The sequence below is a fragment of the Parasteatoda tepidariorum genome, chromosome X1, assembly GCF_043381705.1.
Source record: "Parasteatoda tepidariorum isolate YZ-2023 chromosome X1, CAS_Ptep_4.0, whole genome shotgun sequence".
Taxonomy (NCBI): domain Eukaryota; kingdom Metazoa; phylum Arthropoda; class Arachnida; order Araneae; family Theridiidae; genus Parasteatoda; species Parasteatoda tepidariorum.
In genome coordinates, this window is record NC_092214.1 from 6,935,298 (window position 1) to 6,959,994 (window position 24,697).

The 24,697-nt window shown below is 27.0% G+C and overlaps 1 protein-coding gene across 14 annotated transcripts in view; it reads left to right on the forward strand.

Annotated features, from left to right (window-relative positions):
- Positions 1–24,697, forward strand: part of LOC107446425 (ralA-binding protein 1-A) — a 56,351-nt gene that overhangs the window by 24,140 nt on the left and 7,514 nt on the right. For 8 of the 14 annotated variants that reach the window (XM_016061063.4, XM_016061058.3, XM_016061062.3 and 5 more), the window contains exons 7-12: positions 2,790–2,908; positions 4,696–4,826; positions 4,902–5,094; positions 14,082–14,333; positions 17,142–17,226; positions 22,102–22,297. In XM_016061063.4, coding sequence (XP_015916549.1) covers positions 2,790–2,908; positions 4,696–4,826; positions 4,902–5,094; positions 14,082–14,333; positions 17,142–17,226; positions 22,102–22,297 — 976 coding nt within the window. The remainder of the gene's footprint in view (positions 1–2,789; positions 2,909–4,695; positions 4,827–4,901; positions 5,095–14,081; positions 14,334–17,141; positions 17,227–22,101; positions 22,298–24,697) is intronic. The other 6 variants (XM_071187792.1, XM_071187789.1, XM_071187790.1 and 3 more) reach the window with 1 other exon arrangement.

A 24,697-nucleotide genomic window follows, 5' to 3' on the forward strand; every position in this document is an offset into this window, starting at 1 on the left:
CTGAATCGAGACTGTCCTAGTGTACGTCAAAAGGAGCTCTTAAAGCTTAACAGAAACAGTATAAGGAAGATCATTGGTCTTCTTACTGGTCACTGTATCCTCAGAAGACACCTAAACATTATGGGAATTGAATCAAATTCTCTTTGTCGGGGATGTCATCTAGAAGAAGAGACATCACGACACATACTCTGTGATTGTGAGGTCTATTCTGCTCAAAGATTTGAGCATTTAGGACAGCATATTGTCAATGCCTGGGAACTGCAAGATGTTCCTGTAAGGTGCTTGCTGAATTTTATTTCAGCCATAGGGCTTTCATGCTAATCATGATTTTAGGGTTTTGGTACAATAGACCTCTGGTCGATGTGCCCTGCTCGTCAGAGCTGCCCAACCTCTAAGTCTAATGGCTCGTTACAAAATTGGATACAAAACATGAATTCTCTGGATAAACGTACCTTTTTTATGATAGATTCAGATTTTTGAGAGCGATCCAAAGTGGACTCCTTAATGTTAATTTACTTTTTGCATATTTCGCCATATCTTTTTGAGATATTTGAAAAAATTTTGCATGCAATTATAAAATTTGAATATCCAAAGATAATTCCATACAAAAAATAACCTTTAGTAAATATTCATTATTTTTTATTATTTTATTTAATAATAGTCAAAAAAATTTTATTATAAGGTATGAAATTCTTTACATTATTTTAAATGGCAAAATATAAAATAGGTCAAATAGTTCCCGAGAAATTTAATTTTAAAAAAGTTGTCTATTTAAAATTTGAGTTAATTATTCCAAAAAACATATAATAAAGAGAATTGTAATCATTAGAGATGTAACAAATATTCGGCTACTATTCGACAAAGTGTTTTTTGGCAAAGTTTTTTTTTTGGGGGGGGGGAATTTGAATAGAAATAAAGAATAATCTAAAATTGTATTTTTTACAATACTTAGTTGGAAATAGTTTTTACACATATTTGGTAAGTTCTAAAACTTGTTACATTATGTTTTGAAAGACAATGGTAAAACCAAACTTAAAGAATTGAAACTAGATTACTTTATACGGAACTATAAGTTTGATACTACTGATTGTTTTTTAAATTATATTCAGGCAAGTCTATTTTTTCATTTTTTTAAAAGAATTGTAACTTTTTTTTTTGTTTGTTTCGTTTTTGCTGTTTTTTGTATTTATTGCACAGCATTTTAATCCAGTTTTTCTTGTAGACTATTTTTTTGCTGCCACCTTCTTCCTGTATGGTAAGACAGATAACAAGTAACCTAGAGGAATGTGATTCTCAAAGTTAAACTTACATTTCAGAACTAAGAAGTTTTGCTCTTTTTGTAAACTTTTTTTTTTCATCAAGCATTTTTATTATAACACAGTGATTTCTAATGAGTGTTATTTTTTTATGACGACTTTTTTCTAAAAATATGTTTTTGTAAAAAAGTAAAATAGAGATTTTTAACGTTTAAATTTTATGTTTGAAAAGTAAGAAAATTTTTTATTTTGGTTTCTTTCTAGCTTTTGCTTTTTTTAAAACTTTTGTTTTTATTATGATGTGGTTATCAAGAGGATTTCCATTAAACATTATTCTTCACTTTTTTGATAATACGATAATTGGGAAATTGAGATGTTTAGCTTTTAAATTTTCTTTCAAAAATTATAATTGCGTTTTATTTTTTTCCATTTTGCTTTTGTATATAATCTTTCTTTATGTGTGTTTTTATGATACCACTGCATTTTTGAAAGCGTTTCTGATACACTGTATTTTTTGGAAATTATTATTTTTGTTTTAAGAATTAAGACGATATTATCTCTGTTTCCCTTTTTCTTCTTCAATCTTTACCATTTTAGTTTTTTTTAATTCAGTTACTCAGTTTTTTTAGTATCTTAAATATTTCTATTATAATTTTTTCTTCCTTTACCTCATACCAATAATATTGCTAAATTTTGATTATTTTTCAAAAATGCCTTAATTTATTTACCTATAAAACTATTTATATGTATATATATATTTATATATGTATATATATATTTATATTAAATTTACTAAAAATAATATTCTTATTGATATAATCTTTTTATGACGCAAACTTATCAACATCAAAACTTAAAATAGTTCTGAATTTAGAATACAATTAATAGGTTTGTTTATGACCATGTTTATAATTTTATTTCAGTTTGCTTTGCCTCCTTTCTTAATATAAAAATAATTACTGTTCAAGGAAACAAAAAAGAATTATTGAATGAACAAAAAACAATGTTATTNTATATAAAATATTAATAATATTTATTAATGATTTAAAAAAAAAATTGCTATTCGGTCGCCAAATATTTGGTATGCGGCCAATTTCTTTGGCTAAATATTTGGTCAAATCACTATTTATTACATTCCTAGTAATCATCATATTTCCAAAAATGGTTTAAATTCAATTAGACCTCTAAATTTATCTATTGTATTTTGGACATTTAATTTAAAGAACATAGTCCAATAACAGTGTAATAATTCTTTTAAGAATAGTCATAATTTTAATATGTAGTCTAGAAAAAATTAATTTCCCCTCAAATTATTATTATTTTTCTTTTAAACAATATTGAAATTTTTACTGATTGCAGAATAGTAGGACTTTTATCAATTTAATGAAACATCAATGTTCTGATTCTCATTGGTTAAAATCTACTGAGTTAAATAATTTTTCTATGCAAGTATTTCTTTTTAAGTTTATTGCTTTTAAGCGTTTGCTAATCCAATTGTAAATTTTTTATAATAATTATTTTTATCAATTAAAGCTTTGAAAAATGGTCCATTGAAAGTAGAATCTTTAAGAAAGTTGCTTCTTCAGCTTCCAACTTGCAATCAACACCTCATATCTTGGATTGTTATCCATATGTTGCATGTAATATCTATGGTAAGTGGTACTATTGTTTAATTTATTCCTTTAATACTTTTTTAATGATGCATGAAAAACTTAAAATCTCAAATTATTGATTTACTAGTTTCAATGCTTTAGTTTTGCTTTGAACATTTGACTTTTATATTCCTTTTTTATAATTCATTCACAGATGATCATCATCTAATTTATGTATATGCTTTTAATGTTCGCCACTGATTCATGTGACGAGCCTGGCTTGCTGGTAGCACAAACCATGATTAATAAGAAAGAAAGCCCAGTTGAGCCCAATAAGAAAGGAACAAAAAAAAAAAAAAAAAAAAAAAAAAAAAAATTNAAAAAAAAAAAAAAAAAAAAAAAAGAAAGTAAATTTTGATTCATGTGTGTTCTCTTTGAGCACCAATATAATGCTATGTCTGTGGGTGGTGTTGCAACATGCAACAGTAGAATGTCATATTTATGAATAGTACTGAGATATTAGTCCCAAAGAATGTGAAAAAAAGAGATGGAAGACAGATCATTTGACATATTTATTGGTCTAAGATATTACATGTTTTGTGGTAGATGAATTTTGAAAATGTCGCCAAAGATGTTCAAAGATTCCACCATTTCTAGTAATCCATGCATTATACCATGCGGCCATGGATTGACTGACTCGCTCAAATACACTTGGATTTTATTGGATATCTGCTGTAACTTAGACGATTCTTGCAACTACAGGTGTTACATACGTAGTACATTTCAGTGCATCTCGGGGACAGAAATCCATTATACTTAAATCATGAGAGCGTGGTGGCCAAGAAACCGATCCAGTACACCCAATCCTTCTTGTGAGCAACGTAGCTGCAAATAACAAAGTTCCCAAATCTTGGTTCCTATGCAAATGTGAATCCTTGTGATGTCCCCTACCTACCTTTAAAGTTTTCCCAGTAATTCTGGAGCACCCTGATGTGTGTGTTTTAATGTGGTAGTACTAACAACTCTTATAGACATTTTTTGAAGCAAACTTCTATTTGTATAACTTTTGAATAATGATAAATAAACAAAATCAGATATAGAGTATTTAATGTTATTTTTGCTCAGAGGTCATTCTTTGCTTAGTTTCATTCTTTATATTATATATCAGAGGTTCAATTGAGTTAATATGTTGCAAAACTTCAAATGTAACTGTAATTTTTTATTGTTTATTAACGGAGAAACATTGAATGTTTCAAAGCAAAAATGTAAAAAATTAAATTTTATCATTTTTGCTCGTGCACTGTTTCACATAAGCTCAAAATACTGCTTCTAATTAGTCCCAGAGAGAGTTTGACATTAGCCCCAAATACTCTTTTATAATAGCCTCCTCGCCTTGTATTAGCCTCCTCGTCTTGTATTAGCCTCCTCGCCTTATATTAACCTTGGTAGCTTGTGACTTAAGTTTTCAAGTTTTAATGGTATCAAATGTGCACTGACTCTGAATAAATTCCTACGTGAATTATTTATTTAAATTATTATTTAAGTTTTGCAGGACAGAATTTTTTAATTCTATAAATAGTATGATTCACTGCATTACAAAATAACTTTTATCAAGTCAATTACAAGCATAGTTTATGAAAGCAAAACATTTTTCAAGTATGAAAAAGTACCACTGGTTTTAAGAATTGCATCAGACATAGCAAATTTACATACATTTCACCCTTTTGAAATACATGTCTAATTTATAATATATAATTAAATATACTTATTTTATTAATGTTGGTCTTTTTGACATAATTAATCCTTTATTTAGCAGTCATTCTTACTCCTTTTTCTTTTTATTCCAGGAAAAAAGAAATAAAATGAATTTGCAAAATGTATATATTGTTTTAAGTCCTACAATGCAAATTAGTCACAATATTTTGCATGCTTTTTTTAATAACAGTGATGTCTTATTTTCTGGTGTTGAAATAAAAAAGTAAGTCATTTATCATTACTAATTGTTAGCTAAAAATTATTTATTCTGATTTTGCTGTTACTTTTTCATATAAAGATATGTTCCACCCATCGATCTGGACAGTAGTTTAGAATTACCAGATTCACCTAATTCAATTGCTAAAGAACTTTCTAAGCAAGAAAATGTTCTTTCTGTCCTTCATGCTGAATTAAACACTGGCTTGAGAGATCACCAAAAAGAAGAGCAACTGTGGGAAATTCAAAGAGTTGTAACTCAACTTAAACGAAAGGTACCATGCTTTATTTCTTCTCAATTTTTATATTAGGTTTCTTAAGATTATGTGACAAGTTTGGATAAAGATTGAGCCACAAAATTGTTAGGAGAAACTAAAAAAATATGTGTACAAATTTTTTTTATACCTTATATCATAAAAATAGCATCTTTGCTTACAAAATCAAGATTTTTTTTAAAAAATTAAGCTTCATATGAATTGATGAATGCAGTATAGTTAAATGTACTAAAAAGATACATTTTTAAAGTCTAAGTTATTAGTTATGTTTATGCTTGCATTTTTATTTTTAACATTGATGCAAAAACTTTTTGTGAAAAAAAGTTTTAAATTTTCCATGCATTTTTTCATTAAAACAAATTATCAGAAACTGATCAATTTCTTCATTATGACTTTTTAATAAATTTATTTAATGTTATATGTGTAGAATTTTTTTTCCATTTGCAGATCTATCTTACTTCCTCTCAATTACAATTTTCATATTTCCAAATAACTATTGCAACTAATTTAATATATATTCCTATATGAAATTAATTTTTAAAACATATTTTTATTAAATTCTTGTTGACAAAAGGTCATAGTGTCTTACATATCTAGTCTAAATCCAAAACTACATCCACTGATCCCATGGAAGTTAACTGACAGTCAAAATTAAAAATTGGATTTTTGAAGGTTACCATAGATTAGATTTTGCTTTTTAATTTCATCCTACCTTATACCACTTATAACATTGGCTTGAAGTCAACTAAACTTAACATGTGCTAATAGCTTGTTAAAGTAATTTTACATGTTCAGTTGTTTGATTTTTTTTATGATTTTCATAATATTTTTTTGCTGAGAGCTTGTGTTTTATGTTACAATCCATTAATAACAAAATTGTTTGTTGTTTGATCAAAGCTCTTTTTAGCCTATGAGATGTCAAAACTTGAGTTATTTGTTCTTCATACAAATGATATTGTTTGCAATTCTGACCCCATATAACAGTAAATTAGTAAAAAACGGAAAAAACCTTCATATACTTCTTAAAATATGGAGAGTTGTAATTGCACAACAGCAGTGGAAATGGAGTACCAATGTTGAGAAAATTCACTCGAAACTGTGTTCCAGTTTTTTAGATAATTAACTGATACTAAAGCTTCTCAATTTTATTCAACTTTAGAAAGGCATATATCATTTTACTTGAAATTAAAATGCATTATTTTTAGTATATTAAGTCAGTTGAGAGCATCAAACTTGAAATGTTACACTGCACGTGTAATGTAAAACTTTTTAAACACAAATGTTGTGCTGTTAAATATACCAGCTATGGCAATGCTTACTTCTGCAGCATATGTTATTTTTATACTTTATTACAAAATTAGCATGACTTAATTTCTAATAACCTTTACAGGCTAGATTTACTTTATTTTCCTGTAGCTAATTTGAACTTTCAAAAAGTGTTTCCAATAAATGTGATATAAACAAAAATTGAAATTTTATGGCAACAAAATTCTTAACATTTTATTAGCAATTTCTAAATTTAATGTCAATATAGTTTATAATTATTACTCCAAAACATTTTTAATTTTCAATTCTAAAATTTGTGAACATGTTGTGGATTTAATCACCTCTGTTCTTTTATTTTTCCCTGTTTTAAGTTTTTTCATGGATGTGAGATTTTGTTCTATTAGTCCTTCTGGCATATGAAATCTTACTTATATAGATTTTAATACTTGAAAAATGAAAAAAAAAACATTCACAGGCAATGGAAATGAACTCTATATCCTTTTTCTGTTGTCTTTCCTGCAAACGAAATATATGTTTTCTGTTCCTGCTGTTCTTACAAAAATAACTGATTTATGAAATTTTCTGATGAAACAGAACCAACCTATGCTTAACAATAATTTACATGTTAAACAAAATTCTCTTATCTTATCTGTTAAATTTATTTCACTAGTTTTTAGAAAAAGCTTCAAATTCAATACTCATTAAAAATTGGAATTATTTTAAATGTGTTTCGTAGTAAATATTTCAAATGCGTTTATACATACCATTTTCTAAATGCAACATCAGAAGTTAATGGTTAGTATTCAATTTTTTGCTTGTACTTTATTCAATATTTCAATGAAAAAAATCACTGTAATGAAGTAAGATTCAGGCAAGATTCTCTCAACTTTGAAAAAATGTATTAAGGCACTTAAATTATATTGAGGTAAAAAAAAAAACTGTAAATAATGCTGTTAGAAATTATTATTATTCATTATCATTGTTATTATAATTTTAAAAATTCCTATAATTTTTTATCTGAAAATAAATATTTTATTTACTGATATTTCTTCTTTAAATATTTTATTTACTTATTTAAATAATATTTTGTCTTTCATTTACTTTTGTTCAATTATTTTTTTTTTACCTTTATTTATTATATATTTGAATCATAAAATTTGTGGGAATTTCTAATTGATTTATTTATGCATTGAAGACTTTTTAATGATTCTGCAGAATATTGAAAGATCGCTTTTTTTAAAAAATGAACTCTAACTATTTTTATGTTAGTATGTTGTATGTATCCAAGAGTGTAGGGTATTCTTTGTGCTACATAAACTAAAGTGAAAAACAATGCGAATAAAGCTCATTTTAATTATATAATCTTGCCTATTTTTGTACTTTATTTGTGCTTTACTCATGTTGTTTTTTGCTGCAGTGTATATATGCATGCTTTTATTTATTTTAAATTGAGATTTTAGAACAACTTGTGCAAATTAAATTAAAAGGTGAAAGAAAATCAGATTTTTTAAACAGTTAGAAAAAGCAATACTTTTCTAGGATTACATAGGTTCTTATTCTAATAATGTATGTTTCACATAACTATTTTCTTATTTATTTGAAAGTAAGGTTTTAAGCAATTTGTAAATTTAAAAAAAAAATTTTTATGAAAATGATATTTCTTTGAAAAATATATTTAGTAAACCTTGGCTGATATTATGTAGGCTCTGTTGATTCTTTAATTGAAAACTTTTAAATGTATCTAGGTTTTAAATTTTTGAAGTGGTTTGACATGAAGGATATGTAATGCCCAGATCAATTTATAGTGATGTTTCTTGTGGTAAAAGTTGAATGTTGATAATTGATCTAAACCTTAAAATGGTTGAAATTATTGGATACATATGACTGACAAATGATTGAGTGTGCTTAACATACAGTAACACCAACATACAGTACACCAACTTTCTTGACAATAGACCAAAAACTTAGATTTGTGAAAATTTTTCCGAATGTATTCATATACAGGGATGTGATTTTTCCGCGGATTCGCGGATTTCTGCATTTTTTCAGATTTTTCCCGCTAATTTCCGCTGAAATTTTTTTTTGCACAAGGTAAAATATTTTATGAGGAATTAAATTTTCTGCGAAGCGAAAGTATTGAAGTCCTCATTCCTCCTTCAAACATTGATTTTTGTATTTACCTGATTTAAAAGTTGAACGTTGCGATTCTTAATCAGGCGATTTAAATGTCATACATTGCGATTCTTATTTAAGAGATTTAAAAATCCAATATCGCTATTTGTAATTATGCACTTTTAAAACCCTATGTAGCGATTCGTATTCTCGCGAGCTTAAAATCCAATGTCGTGATTCGTTTTTGCGGTTGTAATATCAAACATCGATTTTCCTATTTATACTTGCTTTAAAAATTAGACAGTGGGATTCGTATTCGCGCTATTTAAAAACTACGCATCGTGATTCGTATTTACGTGATCTAAAAATTACACATCATGATTTGTATTATCGCATTTTTTAAATTCGATATAGAGTTTCATATTCACATGATTTAAAAGCCTCATTTCGGGATTCATATTCTCTTAATTTAAAATCATGCATGTGATTCATATTTATATATTCATGCAATTTTAAAATTAATCATCGGGATTTATAATCACATGGTTTACAAGTTTAAAAATTGCACTTTTTTGTCGAAATTTTTATATATATATATATATTCTTGAATTTCCTCTTTTTTACTTTCCAACTACTCTCATCCCTGCATATATGCTTTGGAAACAATTTTTATCAGCCTGTAACAGCAACAAATATAATTCATTTAAAGCTGTGGGTAGAGATATGAAAGACAGCATCAAATAAGATAAAGAAGAAATTCAAGGTCAAAAATGTAAAAGTATAATATTTTTGCTGTGGTCTTACTGTGTTAATTGTTTTTAATTTGTTAACTTTACAACATTAGCTTAGTTTTAAAAAAATCAAAATTAACAGTGACTACAATAGTATACAACATATTGGATAATAAAGTCAAATAAAGTTTATCAAAAAAGCATTTTCTGCCATATCGAATTAGTGCAGAAATTATTTGTAATTTATTTACTGTGATGTAGGGGGGGGCGGAATGTACCAGAATGTCGCTCCAGTTCTTTTTAATGCTCAGGATGCTGTTTCAGAACTATAATTCAAGTATTGCCGGTTTTTTATATTGTGAACCTTTATTTTCCTCCCAAGAAAGGCTAGTTCGGCTAAAGAGCTAACTAGTATGTGATTTTTCTTTCCTTAAATAGTTCAAATGTCTTACAATGCCTTTTAAAGAAAATAAATTATCTTTGGGAAATCTTGAAAGACCACCAAAATCAAGCTTGACAGGACTAAAGCATTCCTTATATTTTGAGCTATTTATGTTATGAGAGTGAGCATAACCAGGGGTAACAACAAAAAAATTTTTGTTTAAAGCTGGGGCTACTTTTCTACTCGCCCCTTCTTATGTTAAAAAAATTTGAAGGTCCCTCATTGAAAAGTTTCAAAAGGGAGTAAATTGCTTTGTTGAATGTGAAGAGGACATCACTCTGTCAAACTTCTCCAAGAAAAAAAATCACAAATAGGTAGTACAGGAAGTTGTTCAGAATTGCTTTTATTTAGAATAATTTTAATTGTCTTAGGCTTCTTACTTTGGTGAGTTAATATTATACAGTTTTGTACTTAATTACAGTAATAGCATTTCAAAATTTAATTGTTATAACTTATCCTTTTGAAATATAAACATTTTCATATGCTGAAATATAGTACAAAATACTCGTAGATGAGTTAAAAATTAAAGCTAAATGCTGATAATTAAACTAATTTCTTTGTATATTGTGTCACGTCACAATGCATACATCAAGAATGCAAGATAATGATTTCAGTGTGCCCAGCGTTTTTGAAAAGTGCTTAAAGGTGCTTATTTTTAATTTTTTTCTTCAAAAGCCCGATTAAAATGTGTGGCGGCAATGCTCACTATATTTTCATTTTAAAGTATTGATTTTATATTTTCGTCAAAAGTATTGAACCAAATTACGGATTTTAATAATATTTTTAAAGGGTGCTATTCACTAACACTAGAAAGACTGAAATACCTATATTGCCCAAAAGCAGACAAAATGCCTGCATTGGGAAATAATAATAAATGTATAAAGAAATTTGTTTAAAATTAATTTTTAATATTTTTGATGTTATTTTCAGTTATATAGCAAGTTATTAGTAAATATTAACGATAAAAAACATTATATGTTGTACAAAAAGTCATAAAGTTCTAAGGAATTGTGTCATCATTGTGTTTCTAATTGAAATTAAAAAGCAGTCGAAATGACTTCCTTGGGCAATCTAGTACTAAATCACATTTGTGATATGAATTTATTGGTTTTTTTTGTTTGCTTTATTGTCTTAACATAATTATCAGTTCAATATGATCAAAAATATTAGTCTTATAAATGCCTTCGTTTAGTTTACAGTTGTAAAGAATTTTTTATTTAAATCTTAAATGATACACCCAATAACTTTTTTTTAAAAATTAAACGTAAGAAATTGTAATTTTAAAGTTAATTTTTTTTATGTAATTCATAAAGTATTATTCATTTAAAGAATAGAATGAGTGAATCCACGTTGAATGCTTTTGAAATCATGCATAATTTTTTTATGATTAAGTTTTATAAATATTTTGCAATATGTTAATTTTATGCAGAGTTGAATTACAATTTGTTGGAGCTTGGGGCTGATGTATAACTTGGGATACTACCTTTGCTAAATTAGCCGAAACTTACTGATATTACAAAATTTGCAACTGAAGAGCTTTTTGAAATATTTGTTTATTTATATACACTCATGGACAAAAAAATTAGCGCACCAATAAGGAGTCGTCAAAATGAAATGAAATTTTACATATATAAGGATTACTTTGTTATAAGTAAATGATTAGAAAATCAAAGATTATTGTTTTTCTTTGATTTTCTAATAATTTACTTATATCAAAGTAGTCATTACGTATGTAAAATTTCGTTTCATTTTGACGACTCCTTCTTGGTGCTCTAATTTTTTTGTCCATGAGTGTATTGACTGTTTTTACAAAAATAATTGCATTAAGCATTAAAATATGATTTAATGTCTATGTCAACTCAACAAACACATCCTCTATGAAATTATAAATGTTAAATAGTAGTAAGAAATTTTAAATGAAATGCAAATTTTAAAATTGGTAGAAACCAATTAGAATGTTTTGTTTTTACTAAATTTATTATATTTTTCACACCAAACACTCATATTAAATTTTGAGTGTTTTTAGATGGTTACAGAAAATTTGTCAGAAACACCAAGCACTTGTGGCATGAAGTAATTAATAGATAAAATTAGAAAGAGGAATAGAAAAAAAAGCATAACTAAATATTATCTTTTATGTGTATTTATTTCAAATTTTTCACCCAAAAAATGCAAGTTTTAAAGATGCTTTAAAAAAATTTTACAACATTTCCCTTGAAAATATGAATAATTTTTTAGAAAATTACAAAAAACTATTTTACCTTCTTAAACTTTAGAGGTCCCTTCAGTGACCTTAAAACATTTGGGGTACAGGAGCTGCAGCACCTGTATCTTCCTCTTAATCTATCCCTGATTTTCTGTATATATATAAAGAACTTTTTGTAATAAAAGAAAGAAAAAAAATTGTGAGTGTGTGATTTTAAAGTACTTAAAAATATTTTTTTAATTCTTAAAGGGTACTTAATTTTTTTTTCTTTTGAAAAATTTGGTTACACACTCTAGATTTCGTTGATTTTATTTTTTTTTTAATCTTATTTGATTATTTAACTTTTCTTTACTGTTAACTAAAAATAAATACTCAAAGTTAGCTTCTTTAATAATATCATAATTAAAAACTGATACTTTCAATTGGCTATGATGAAATACTCGGTGTCAACATTACTGAAAATTATCATTGATCAAAATAAAATACGTTTTTCAAAATAAAACGTGTAACAAATAATATTTGTTAATTGTTTTATAATGAATGAATTTCAAAATAAAAAGTTGTGATTTTTATAACTTGAAGCACTCAAATGTGCTAAATAATAAATATTAATTAAGTTATGAAATCTGATACAAAAACATAACTTTTACAAAAATTTTCAGTGCTAGTTTAGATGTGAGAACATTAATATTTTTTGCGTTGCTCATATTATTATTTACTTATATATTGTAGGATAACTCTTATACTAATTATGCAAATATAAATGTTTTTGCACAAACACACATGCTTATAAAACTCATTGTTTACTTATACCTAATTTCATTTAAAAAGTACTTTTAATAACTATTTATTATTTTTCAAATTTAATTTAATATTGATTTTATTTATTTATTATTCTGAATCACGGGATACAATTTCTTTTCACTTCCATCTTATTTGCAATTTTGATGCATTTTTACATAAAATGGATCATTTGTCTGTAATAAATTGTATTGGTCTATTTAAAAAATGTGATTTTGGTTTCTTCTTCAATAAAATGTGATTTTTTTTAAAAGTGTTACACTATCATTCTTAATGAAATTTTTATTTTATTGTGAGTAAGAGTTTTCCACCAAGTATTAAAATGAATTGGATATTAATTTTTAAAATTGTTCAATTAGTAGCTCGTAAATATCATAGTAGCTTGTAGATATCACAATAGCTTGTAGATAACTTGTACATGTCACAACTTTTTAATTAATAATCTACTAAAGTAATGTTGGTTTATGTACATCATCTTATTGTCTTAAAAGACTAAAACTAGAAAATAGATATAAATCTAAAAATATTTTGAAGTGAATAAAAAAAAAATTATCTATACATGGTTTGCTGTAATAGCTGCCCTTAATATAAATTTTTAGAATCCTTGTGAAAAATGAAATCAAAGTTATATTATTACATAAGTTAAAAAAAGTTATTCAAATCAAATGAATCACTAATGAGAAAGGCTGAATTGAAAACCTATAAATAAATGTACTTTGATGGATGAAACTTCAAGTTGGTTTTATTATCTCATTTACTCTTTTCCCAATTTTCACCAACAATTAAGCAGGTTTTTATAATATTAACTCACCTTACTCAATAGTGACTTGTTAAATCTTAAATGCAAGGTTACATTGGATTTTTGTTTTTTCCTTGTTTAAGTATGGATCCATGTGTTCCAACGAAGTAATAATATTAGGATCTTGACTTTATTTTTGAAAAGTCTGCTAAAGATACGTACTATAAAAATATGTACTATAATCATTTGCATAGTTTATAAAATTTTATCTTCTTTCAGTGCTTTATTATTTGAAAAATACTGTATTTCAGCAATGGTATAACTTAAGTTTTTCTTTCAACCCTCCTCCTTTATGAAAAGTTTAGCTCTACAACCCTGCTTATTTAACTTAATATTCACTTAGTATTTATTATAATTGTATTTTGGGATAAACTTCTTATGAAATAAAGAAAATTTATGTTTATATGTTCCTTTACTTTTTTATTTTTATCTTAATAAAGACAACTGTTTAAAAATGTAATCTTGTGGAGTAAGCAACAAAAAGCTAGCTATGGTGTTTTCACTTGATTGCGTTAAAGCAGTTTGTTTTTTATTTTGTAATTAAAATAACCATCCACAAGTTAATTGCAGTTACTTTGTGAATGTACTCAAAATATTTTACAGTATTATATTGTATTATTAACATTTCAGTTGCGCTTTTTGAGGCAAGTTCAAGAGACATCTTGTCCTCCTTTATCATGTGATTTACAGACTGAAAAAAAATCATCACCATCTCACACTGTTGACAACCAGTCACCCACTCTTCATTTATCTAACACAGCCATTGAAGAGGTTATTTTAAGTGAAAATCAAATTGATGACCAACCACCTGAGAAAACCACATGTGAAAATTTGGAGGAAAAATCAGAGCCACTAGAAAATATTTCAGATTCTATAGAAAAGGTATAAACAGCCTAATTAAGCATTTTACTGTAATAATGTTATTTCAACTGCAGAATTTTTAGAATGTTTTTTTTAATACTTTTAGTTGCTTTAACTGTTTTTGATTTTAATCATCAAAAATACATTGAGCTACACTGCCATTTTTAAAATCTTATATTGTTTGTAATACTATATATTCCAAAATAATTTGTGGAAACCTAGATTTTTTTCAATAGAAGGAAGTTCTTAATATGTTTTGTTCCTACTGTAAGCTTTATAAGCTGTTTTATCCTTGTGATTGTCACTATTTAATTGTGTTATAAATTACTAAGAACTAAGGGATCCACTCTTGAAATTTATAAAAAAGATGATTTCTTCTTGAGTAGACATGATGAGAGTTGAGTTTTTCAATTGGCTGATGTTATTTGTTAATGAGCTAACATTAGCACCCCATATGCAAGATTGATTTTCTTGCACCATGCAATAACCATATATCCCTTTCTTATGATTCAGATTCTAATCCTCTCTCATGGGTTTAAAATAAGTTAGTTTTATAGGTATATGCACGGTTTGTAGTTGTCCTTATATTCCTTATTTTCCTGATACAAAATAGTATGTCTTTATTTGTCTTGATTTTTAGTGTTTTGTCCTGTTATTCCAGTTACTTTTTGTTTGTTCAGAAGATATCATTTTGACGGACATACGATTTTAAAAGAATAATTTGGATTTTTTTTAAGAATTTCTTTCACTAAAAAAGAAATAAGAAAAACAAAACCTATTAATGTCAAAACTAGTGTGTTTTTCAAAAATTAAATTCCAAACGTCTTTCAAATGGTGAGTAGTAAGCTTAAAAAAACAGAACCCCTTTTTTATTTTCCCTTTTCTTCAGATGAAAAAATTATTGTTGAATCAGTGTCAGAGCAAAATTTTTTTATACCCACCCCAGCATTTTTTTTTTCAATTTTTATTATTTTATCAGAAGTCAGCAACAGTCACTTGACTCCAAAGTTGTGGACAGCGGGTGTCCCACGCATAGGCTACTGAAGAAGAGAAAGTTTTTTTTTAAAGAAATAAAAACAGTCCAATATAATTTTTTTTCCATTAAACAATCTAACTATGCATTTGCTGATCTCCAAAATATGCCTTATATTGAAGTTGAATACTATGAGTATCCTGTTGTGATTTCTATTCTGGAAAATATTTATTGTATTGTAAGTTTATTGTCCGTTACAAATTAACTTTTATTTTGTACCTAAAATGGCCCATGATTATTGAAGTTGTTAGTTGTTTAAGGGTCAAGTTGAAGTTGTTTTTTGCCCTTCAAATTGCAAAATTACAGTGAAAGCATTGTTTTTCATTTTTTATCCATTTCATTTATTGGAAAGGTTAATTTCTGGGAGATTATGAATAATCTGGAAGTCTATGAGGTTACAGCCCCAGTAGCCTCCCATTTAATCCAGCCCTGAGTGAGGAGCCATGTATGAAAATAGAGTGATGCAAATAGCAAGGGTGTTACTCTTCAGTCTTGGGGACTGAAATCAGTCTTGGGGACTGAAATCAGTCTTGGGAAAAAATCAGTTGACTAAATTTTATCAATTAATATCTCTTTTTCATTAGAAAAAAAAGTGTACTTTTTTCCTTAAAAATTTTGTAAATACTATTTTTTGTTCAAAATAAAATAATATATTTTAATGAGAACATTGTTATTTTGAATAATTGTTGTGAAATGATCAGGTAATGATGTCGCACCAAAATGAAAAAAATGGAATTGAAGATAAAATAAAAGTTATGTAAAAATGAGGATCTGTAAACAGTGCTTCAATACCTGCTTTCTTTCATAAAATTTGTACAATGTGTTGAAATTTGCTTTAGTTTTCATTTTACCTCAATGTTTTAAAATGCTGTTAAAATAAAGTTTTCTTAAATAAAAAAAAATAGAGAGAAAAACAAAAAATAATAATGAAGCAAGAAATTAGTAGAGTTCAGAGAAAAAATAAGTAAATTAGTGGTTTCAATGGTTTGTGTAAAAAGACGTATAGAACTGTTATTTTTATCTTAGTTGCTGTAAAAGAAATAATAAAACAAAATTTTTTTTTTAAAAGAATAATGAAATCCTTGATTTAATATATATGTGCCATTATCATAGAAAGGTACATTTTTGAGTCATTACGCTATAAATTGCTGAAAACTCTGGTAAGCAATGTAAAATCATGTTAATTGGTCAAATTAGTTCAGTCTTGATATTTTTTAGAGTGGCACCCATGAAATAGTTACAAAGGAATTATAGATCTGTAAAATCTGTTTGCCCCAAAATGATAAATTTTTTTCTTTCCATTTGGGAACATCCTAGCTTGGGTCCCTAGTGATTACCAATTAGCTGACTTGGCTAGTCTAGGCCTGCATTATAATATGACACATTATTTTACCAGGTTGAATGGCATACTTGGAAAATAAGTGTCCACTTGAAAGTGATTAAAAGGTTTCTGACTAAGTCATCCGAATTTGTCACCTAAAGTACAGTGATAGAGAGATTTCTAAGCATAACTGTAAATAATATAGTAAACCTAAGCAATGGTAATTGAAATATTAAAAAACTAAAAAATTTGCTTTCCACTGCTTGCACTGAATGTGTTCTATCTGTAGACTATTTTGATCTAGATTTGTAATCATTTTTAATTTCTTTGATATATTAACATTCTCATCAAGAACTGACTATTTTTCTAATAAATATAATTAATGCTGTATAAATTTATTCAGTGCTGATCATAAAATTGTTAATATATACTTCTTTTCAAAAATTTTGTTTTTGCTTTTTTCATCTTTTTATAGGATGCATCTGTCACAAGTTCATTGGATCCTTCTGTGACCACTTTATCTAATGATACAAAAGCTGAATTGCCAGAAGAAAGTTTTGGTATAAATAATTTCTTTGTAGCAATCAAATGATATAGCAATTGATTTATTTTAATGTTTGATTTTGTAGATGATTTATCAGAAATTGATATCTTTTATGTTATGAAATAAATTTTTTTTTGCTCCCAATCTTTTTATATTTCGAAGAGATATATGTTTAAGCATTTTGCTAACTACACCATTTTTTTAGACAGATGACCATTTTTTTTCAGATTAGTTGAACTGTTGCTTTATTTATTAAGGGACAGAAAAAGCAAACAATTTAAATTTTTTTTTTTGTAGTGGTAGTAAAAAATTAGGGTTATAAATGGATCATTGAGCAATAATAAACAAGAATTGAAAGTTAAAATGTAACCATTATAATTAACAGTCTTTAAATTCTCAATTTTTATAACAGTATTATTTTAAGCTATTTGTTTATTTCTACATTAGGAAACTTTTTCCTACTGCTATATAAGCGATTTTGAAACAAGGTTCATAAACTACTTTTCAGTTGTTTTGTATTCTTCAATGTATATGTACTGTAATGTGTATATTGTATCCTGTTTGAAAATTATACATATTTTATTCATTAGAGCTTTTTTAGATTGGTTATATTGCAGTATTCATTTTAAAAATTAGTTATATTATGTGATGTTTTTAGTTGTATGCATTTGTTGTCTTCCCAAAGAAAACTTTATATCAATATTAACGAGTGTTATGAGTTCTGTCGCTTACCAGCCAATGACAATCACAACTGCGACGAAGACACAATTGTAGTTTTCTATATCACTTTTCTTTTCTTATACATATATAATGTACTCTTGATTTGCAACATCAAAATTGAAGTTTTTGAAAAATGCAAGAGAAGTTATTGTCGATTTATATATGTTATTTGATGTGCTAATTCCGAAAGTGGCCTTCATTTTCCACCATCATATCAGAATTTTTTGTAAAATCGATATTGATGTTTTTACTAAAATCCCATATGGAAAAGAATTCTCTCAACAAATGAACTGTCTAGTGACTGTCGTCTTTATTCATTTTGATCTATGTTAAATTGAATCTTGTGAAGGTAAACTAATTTTTGAGCAACCAGCTATTTTTTTGTAGGTTAAAAAGTAAGAAAAATACTGTTGCCAGATTGTGCAAGTCACCTCTGGTTGAGAGAAAAACAATAAGCTCCTTGCGTTAAAATTTTTTCCATCAGTTTCTGGAAGAAAATCACCAACATATCATTTTAATTTATTTTTATTAAGATAACTTACATAAAATTGATGATTGACCATGAAGAGCAAATATTGTGTTTGTGTACATGAAAGTTTGAAACGAAAAACAAATAAAAATAAAACAAAAGAAAATGTTTCTATATAAGTACATACTCGTTTTCCTCTGAAACTTATTTTTGATTATCTTTTTTTATGCTTAATCTCAGACTAATCTGGAGTTAACATCTAAAAGCAGTCAGAGAGCATGTTCTTTTCCCATCTTCTGATATTTACGCTCCATATCTCTAATATCTTGATGGAACCTTTCACCTTGTTCTTCGCTGACTGCTTCTACATTTTCGGGGAAAAAGTCCACACGTGAGTAAAGGAAATGCATTTTGACACTCATGGAGCAATCCAAAGTTTTAAATTTATCCAGCATTTTCATTACAATTGCTGTACTGTCAGGATACTTGTAGTTGCACACAAATTTACTGACAACATCTTTGAAGGCAACCCAAGTTTCTTTATCCGTTGTTGTCATGCTAATCTCGAAATCTTTATCCTTCATGACTTTGCAGATATCTGAACCAACAAGGATTCCCTCTTTCAACTTAGCTTTAGATAAACCTAGAAACTTTTTGCACAGGTATTTGAAACAATCGCGATCTTTTGGAACAGCCTTGACAAAATGCTTCATTACACCTAATTTTATATTTAGAGTGGGTAACAATACTATTTTTGGATCAACTGAGCTGTTTCAAATAACATTCTTATAGCCTGGGTCAAGATTTTGTCTTTTCGGCCATACTTTTTTGACCCAATGTTGATTCTTGTTATGGCTGTTCCACTCACAAAAGAAACATGAGAACTTGTTTAATCCACCTTGTTGAACAACAAGCATGGAGATAACTTTCAAATCACCACAAATGGTCCAATTGTGGTCAATATATTTTATTTTGTCCAGGAAGCGAGCCAGGTTTTCATAGATTCTATTAAATATGCTGAGTGTCTAACTGGTACAGATGCATACTGGCTCCTATGATGAAGAAGGACAGCTTTTAGATGAATCTATAAACAGCCTCCACTCATCTTTATTGTAGATGACTTTAAATTTGCTCATCAATCCAGGAACATCAGAACAATAGACCAAGTTTTCCTAATATCGGAACCTTGAACTAATGATGTTCAGCGTCTGAAGAGATAACTGGCAATTCAGCTGGAGGCACAGGCACATTAGGTCCATGAGGAACAGGGCGTATGGCTGATGGAATGTTATCAAACTAAAATATTAGCCTTTGATATTTCTGGTTATACCCACGGACATGGTAGGAACAAAAATAAAAATCATCAAAGTGGATTTTAGGCTTCCTCCATATCATTGGAATTCCAAATGATAAGGCAGTCTTCTTTCCTTAGAGCCATAAGCGTAGATCATTAAGACACTGCACACAAACTTATGAGTAGCCTACGATTTGTTCTGTTCTCCGAGTTTCATGCCAAAATATGCAAGATAAAGTTGTCTTACATAGTCTGTAGTCTGTCCTCATGCGATATTTAACTACACTGTGTTTGCCACATATGTAACCAAAGTCATCTGAGAAATTTTCACTTCTCAGCCATGTTTCACAAAATGCACAGAGAAAAGCAGACGTTAAAAATGCTTTTGAAAATGACTCCTGATTATACTTGCTAGTGTTCCTCTAAGGTCAGCATACCAAGATAAGAATTTTTGTGATGCTATTGGTGGAAAGATATTGTGACAGAGAGAGGGATGGTGACTGGAAGATGTCATAGAGGGGTACTTTTGTATATTTAACCAAAGTAGAATGTTGGTCAGGCAAGAAGGGAAGAAATTCAAAAGCATTTTTTTTTTATGGTAAATGTTCATAAAAATTCCAGTAAAATTGAATTTTTCAAGAAAATGTGACCTGATGGAAATTTTTCATTATTTTTTTTCATTTCAGCACCAAAAAATACATACAGTTCAGCTATCAGTCCCTTGTATTTTTGTTCTTCGCAGGCTTGTGTTATTGGCAGAACTTTGTGAAAAAACTATTGCTAATCCATTAATTCTGCAGATTAAATAATGCTACATGTTGATATTTTATCATATTAACACAATCCATTATTTAAGTTAACATTGCCTTTCTAAACTTTATTAAACAATTGATTTTAAGGAGTGGATGCACTTAGTTTATTGCAGTATTATTTTCTGTTTGCTTTCTATTTTCATAGTTAAAATGAAATATTTTAAATTAGAAAATTACTTTTTTAGTAAAAATCCATTTCAAAGAATCTAATAGCATAGTTATTTCATATAGACTGGTTTTATTTTAATGGATGGAAAATTGTTTTGAACTAGATTTATATAAATTTTTAATTTTCTATTAATATTTCTGACATTAAATATTGTTTTATTATGTAGTATTTTTAAAAAGAAGTAGATAGTTGACGAAGAGGCAAATTAATTTAAATATTATCTAGGGCTCCAAACTTACAAAAAATTTCTTATTTGTTAACCCCATCAATATGAAATCCATTAAATTGAGTCAATTCTGGAAACTATAAGATTTAGAAATAGATAGCTTACATGTGTCATTATGATTAAATTGTTCATCTTCTAAAAACTGTTTAGGAACTCAAGGAACCTTTAAACTATACTATAATATAAAAAATATTAAGAATATATTAGACTAAAACCATAAAAAAATTAGAACTAATGAGTTTATTTCATATCTCTGTTCATAATAATTTGATAAAATTTTTTTGGTTCTTATTACTTTATAAGTGTAGATTTTTTTAAAGCAATGAATATTTCCTAATGTAAAAGATAACTTTGAAATTTTTTATGATAGTCAATTTGAAATTTTATGATTTCTTTTAAAATTATTTTGATGAGTTGTATTCATATAGCTCTTAAAGTAGTTAAATTTTACAGAAAAAAGTTTATTCATAACTAATTTTGAATAGTTTTTTATTGTAATTTTACTCTCTGGATATTTGGACTAAAAACTGAGTGTAAATATTTATCTTAAACATTTTAAAAATATTGGTTGGAAATGAAAAATATCCACTTCTGTAAGTTACTTGAGAAGTGCTATACAAATAATCTGCAAGATGGATGATCAAGCATTTGTCTGAATATGAAAATTCAAAAATCTTTGAAAGTGAACTTAATCTTTCACGCACTGAATTTCAATATGAAACTTGGACATCACCACACAAATATATATATTTTTTTAGGGACCATAAATTATTTAACATTTTTACAACATATGTAATTTTCTTAATTAGAAAATTACAAATTCAATTTTCTAAAAATATTGTAGAAAAAAATAGTTTTTTGTTTCACCTCTTATATTTATGAAATTAATGATGATCCTTTCTCAAAATGTCCATTCAAACATTCATTTAAAATATATCGATTTCAACATAATCAAATTTGAAAGGTTATCAACACTGGATACTAGATAACTTAAATCAGTGTCAAACTTTCATTTGACTATGAATTAAAGACATGTATATTTCTTTTACTTGTTTTGAATTAACTTAAGAGAAATATATGTTTTCTTAAAAATAACCCCATTCATTTAAAGTTTTGGAACATATTAAATGGCAAATGTTAATAAGGCAAATGTTTTTTTATTGTTCATCTTTTGAGGTTAATTTCTATTTTAAATTTACAGTTTCTGAGACTTCAGATTCTAATCAAGCTGAGAATGAAGATGATTTGAATTGCTTGATTCTAAAAGAAAGAATACTTGCATTAAAATCAGATGAATTGATATTAATTAGAGAGGAGTTACGTAAAAAAATACATTCTGAGAAAATGGACATGTCACGTCTCAAGATGGAAATTCAAGAGTATGAAAAGTTTTATAAGTATGCAAGAATTAGTTTTATTTCCTTTTTTTTTTTCTCAAAGTTTCCTCGTTGGCAGTTTCAAATAAATATTATATGCACTTTTATTTTTATGTTCATAACATAATTTTCTATTAGCTTCAGAACATTACCTGGTTTTTGCTACTTCAAATCATATTTCCCATATATTTTGCTATAGTTATTTTTTCCTTATTCCTAAACTGATCACTATTGATGTAAATTTTAAAAACGAATCATAATAATTAACCCGCTGTGTTATTGTTGAGGGAATAATTAATTTTATTTATTGATTACTATACTAGACTTAACTTCAGATTACTAATGTGTTGACTTATTTAGTAATAATACCAAGATAAAAAAAACTAAACCTGTATAATCTGCGAGTATAGATTCTAGTAAATATTTCCTCAAGTAGTTTGTTTAAAAGTTTTCTCCAACTTTGAGTAATTAACATTATAAATTCTGTATTTTCAGATTTTCTGTGTTTTTTGATCATATAAATATAAAGGCATGAAAAGATTTTTGCCATATTGATATTAAGATTATTTCCATGTAATATTTCAAATTTTACTAAAATGTTGATAAAATTCAAAATATTCTTATGGCTAATTTTAATCCATAATACTAAGTTACCTGTGCACATATTAATGTATCTAATACTTTTCTATGACCATATTCATTTTTGCTTCCTTTTTTATATGTATGTTCGATATTTTTTCTGAAAGATTTATATCTTTTCAGGAAGTAAAGTTTTCTATTCTTGTTTATATTCGTGAGATTTTATTTTGTATTTTGACAAATTTTCAACATGAAAGCACAATTGTTAGTTTCAAATTCAATTCAAAGATACTTTTAATAAGTTTGCTCTTAAGTATTCATTTAAAATAACATATCTCTAAGTTAGCAAGAATTCTCATATTTACAGACAGATTTTTTATGTAGTCACATTTTTAAATTTTATCTTTTATTTTAGACATAATCTTTCTAAGACATAGAAATTAAACTTGAAATATTATTCTAGATAGATTTTTGTTTTTGTTTTTTTGTGAAGAAAATTCTTTTTTTTTTTTTTTTTTTTTTTTTTTTTTTTTTTTTTGAATCTAACAACACTGATTTTGTTATATTTCAGATTGAAAACTGAAGAAAAACTTTTTTAGTTACCTTCCTTAAAACTTTGTGTTTGAAACTTTTCCCCATTCTTTAATCTTTGTTGTAAAATTTTATTAATATTAATTTTAATTTTGTTGCTGTTTGATTACAAGTAAAATTGATCTGCAGTCTGAGAAAGTGCAGACATTTTGTATACTATTTGAATTCAAACAATAATTTGTGGCTGCATTATAAATTTAGAAATGGGATGAATATAATAAGATAATATAATAAATAAATATAATAATACATATCCAATATTCTACCTAGCGCTTTAAATTTTTATTGAAACATATTTTGACTCAAACAATTCGAATAATTTGACTTCAATATCCTCAGTTAGTTTTAAAATTACTTTTAAGTAAATAATAATTTAGGATCATATTTGGTTGTTTAAATTTTTTTTTTTCACTTCTTTCTCCATTCTTGAACAATTAAAAGTAACAGATATTTACATTTATGGTAATTTCAGTAGGAAAACTCATGCTTTGGGTTTTGCAGTTTATTTTAGCATCTGAGATGTAAAAAGATAGTGACCATTCAACACTATTTTGCAGGTTTTTAGTATAACAATTCTATGAAGATTAACTGAAGCTCAATTAATAGTTTGTGCTCTCTGAGTTCCTCAGATGTAATTTTTTGTTAATTGAGCAGCTTATAGTAACTGAGGCACTGAATATATGAAAATGGTAGAAATGAATGGCTAACTGCATTATCTACTTAACTCTATAGTAGTTCTAGCTAACCCATGTTTATCAATAATATATTTGTGAAGATAAAACTGTAATTACAGAAAGATATTTGAATGCAGTCTTGACCATAAAAGATGCTTTAAAAGAATACTTTAATTCTCCTCAACCTGTGTTAGTGACTAATGAATTGTTTTAATATGAATTACAATCTCATCAGGAATATGTAGCCTACATGGAAGAAAGAAAAGAAGATATTGGAAGAGAAAAAGATAGCTGGCAGAAAAAAGGAGAGAGACCTAAGAGAGTAGTTGCAAAGAATAACGAAATCTAAAAAAGCACTATAGAGGTGGAGGGTATTGAATTAAAGGAAAAGAAACATATACACAATAAAATTAAGGAAGCAGCTGAAAATATGCTTGAAATATCTACTAATCAACTTGGAAAAACTTAAGAAAAATTTTTTTTTTAAAAAGAGTGAAGCTAACTCATGTTATGCGGTGCTAATGGGTGTGAATATGAAGTTCAATGAAAAGGCAAAGGAAAAGTCAATAAAAGAGAA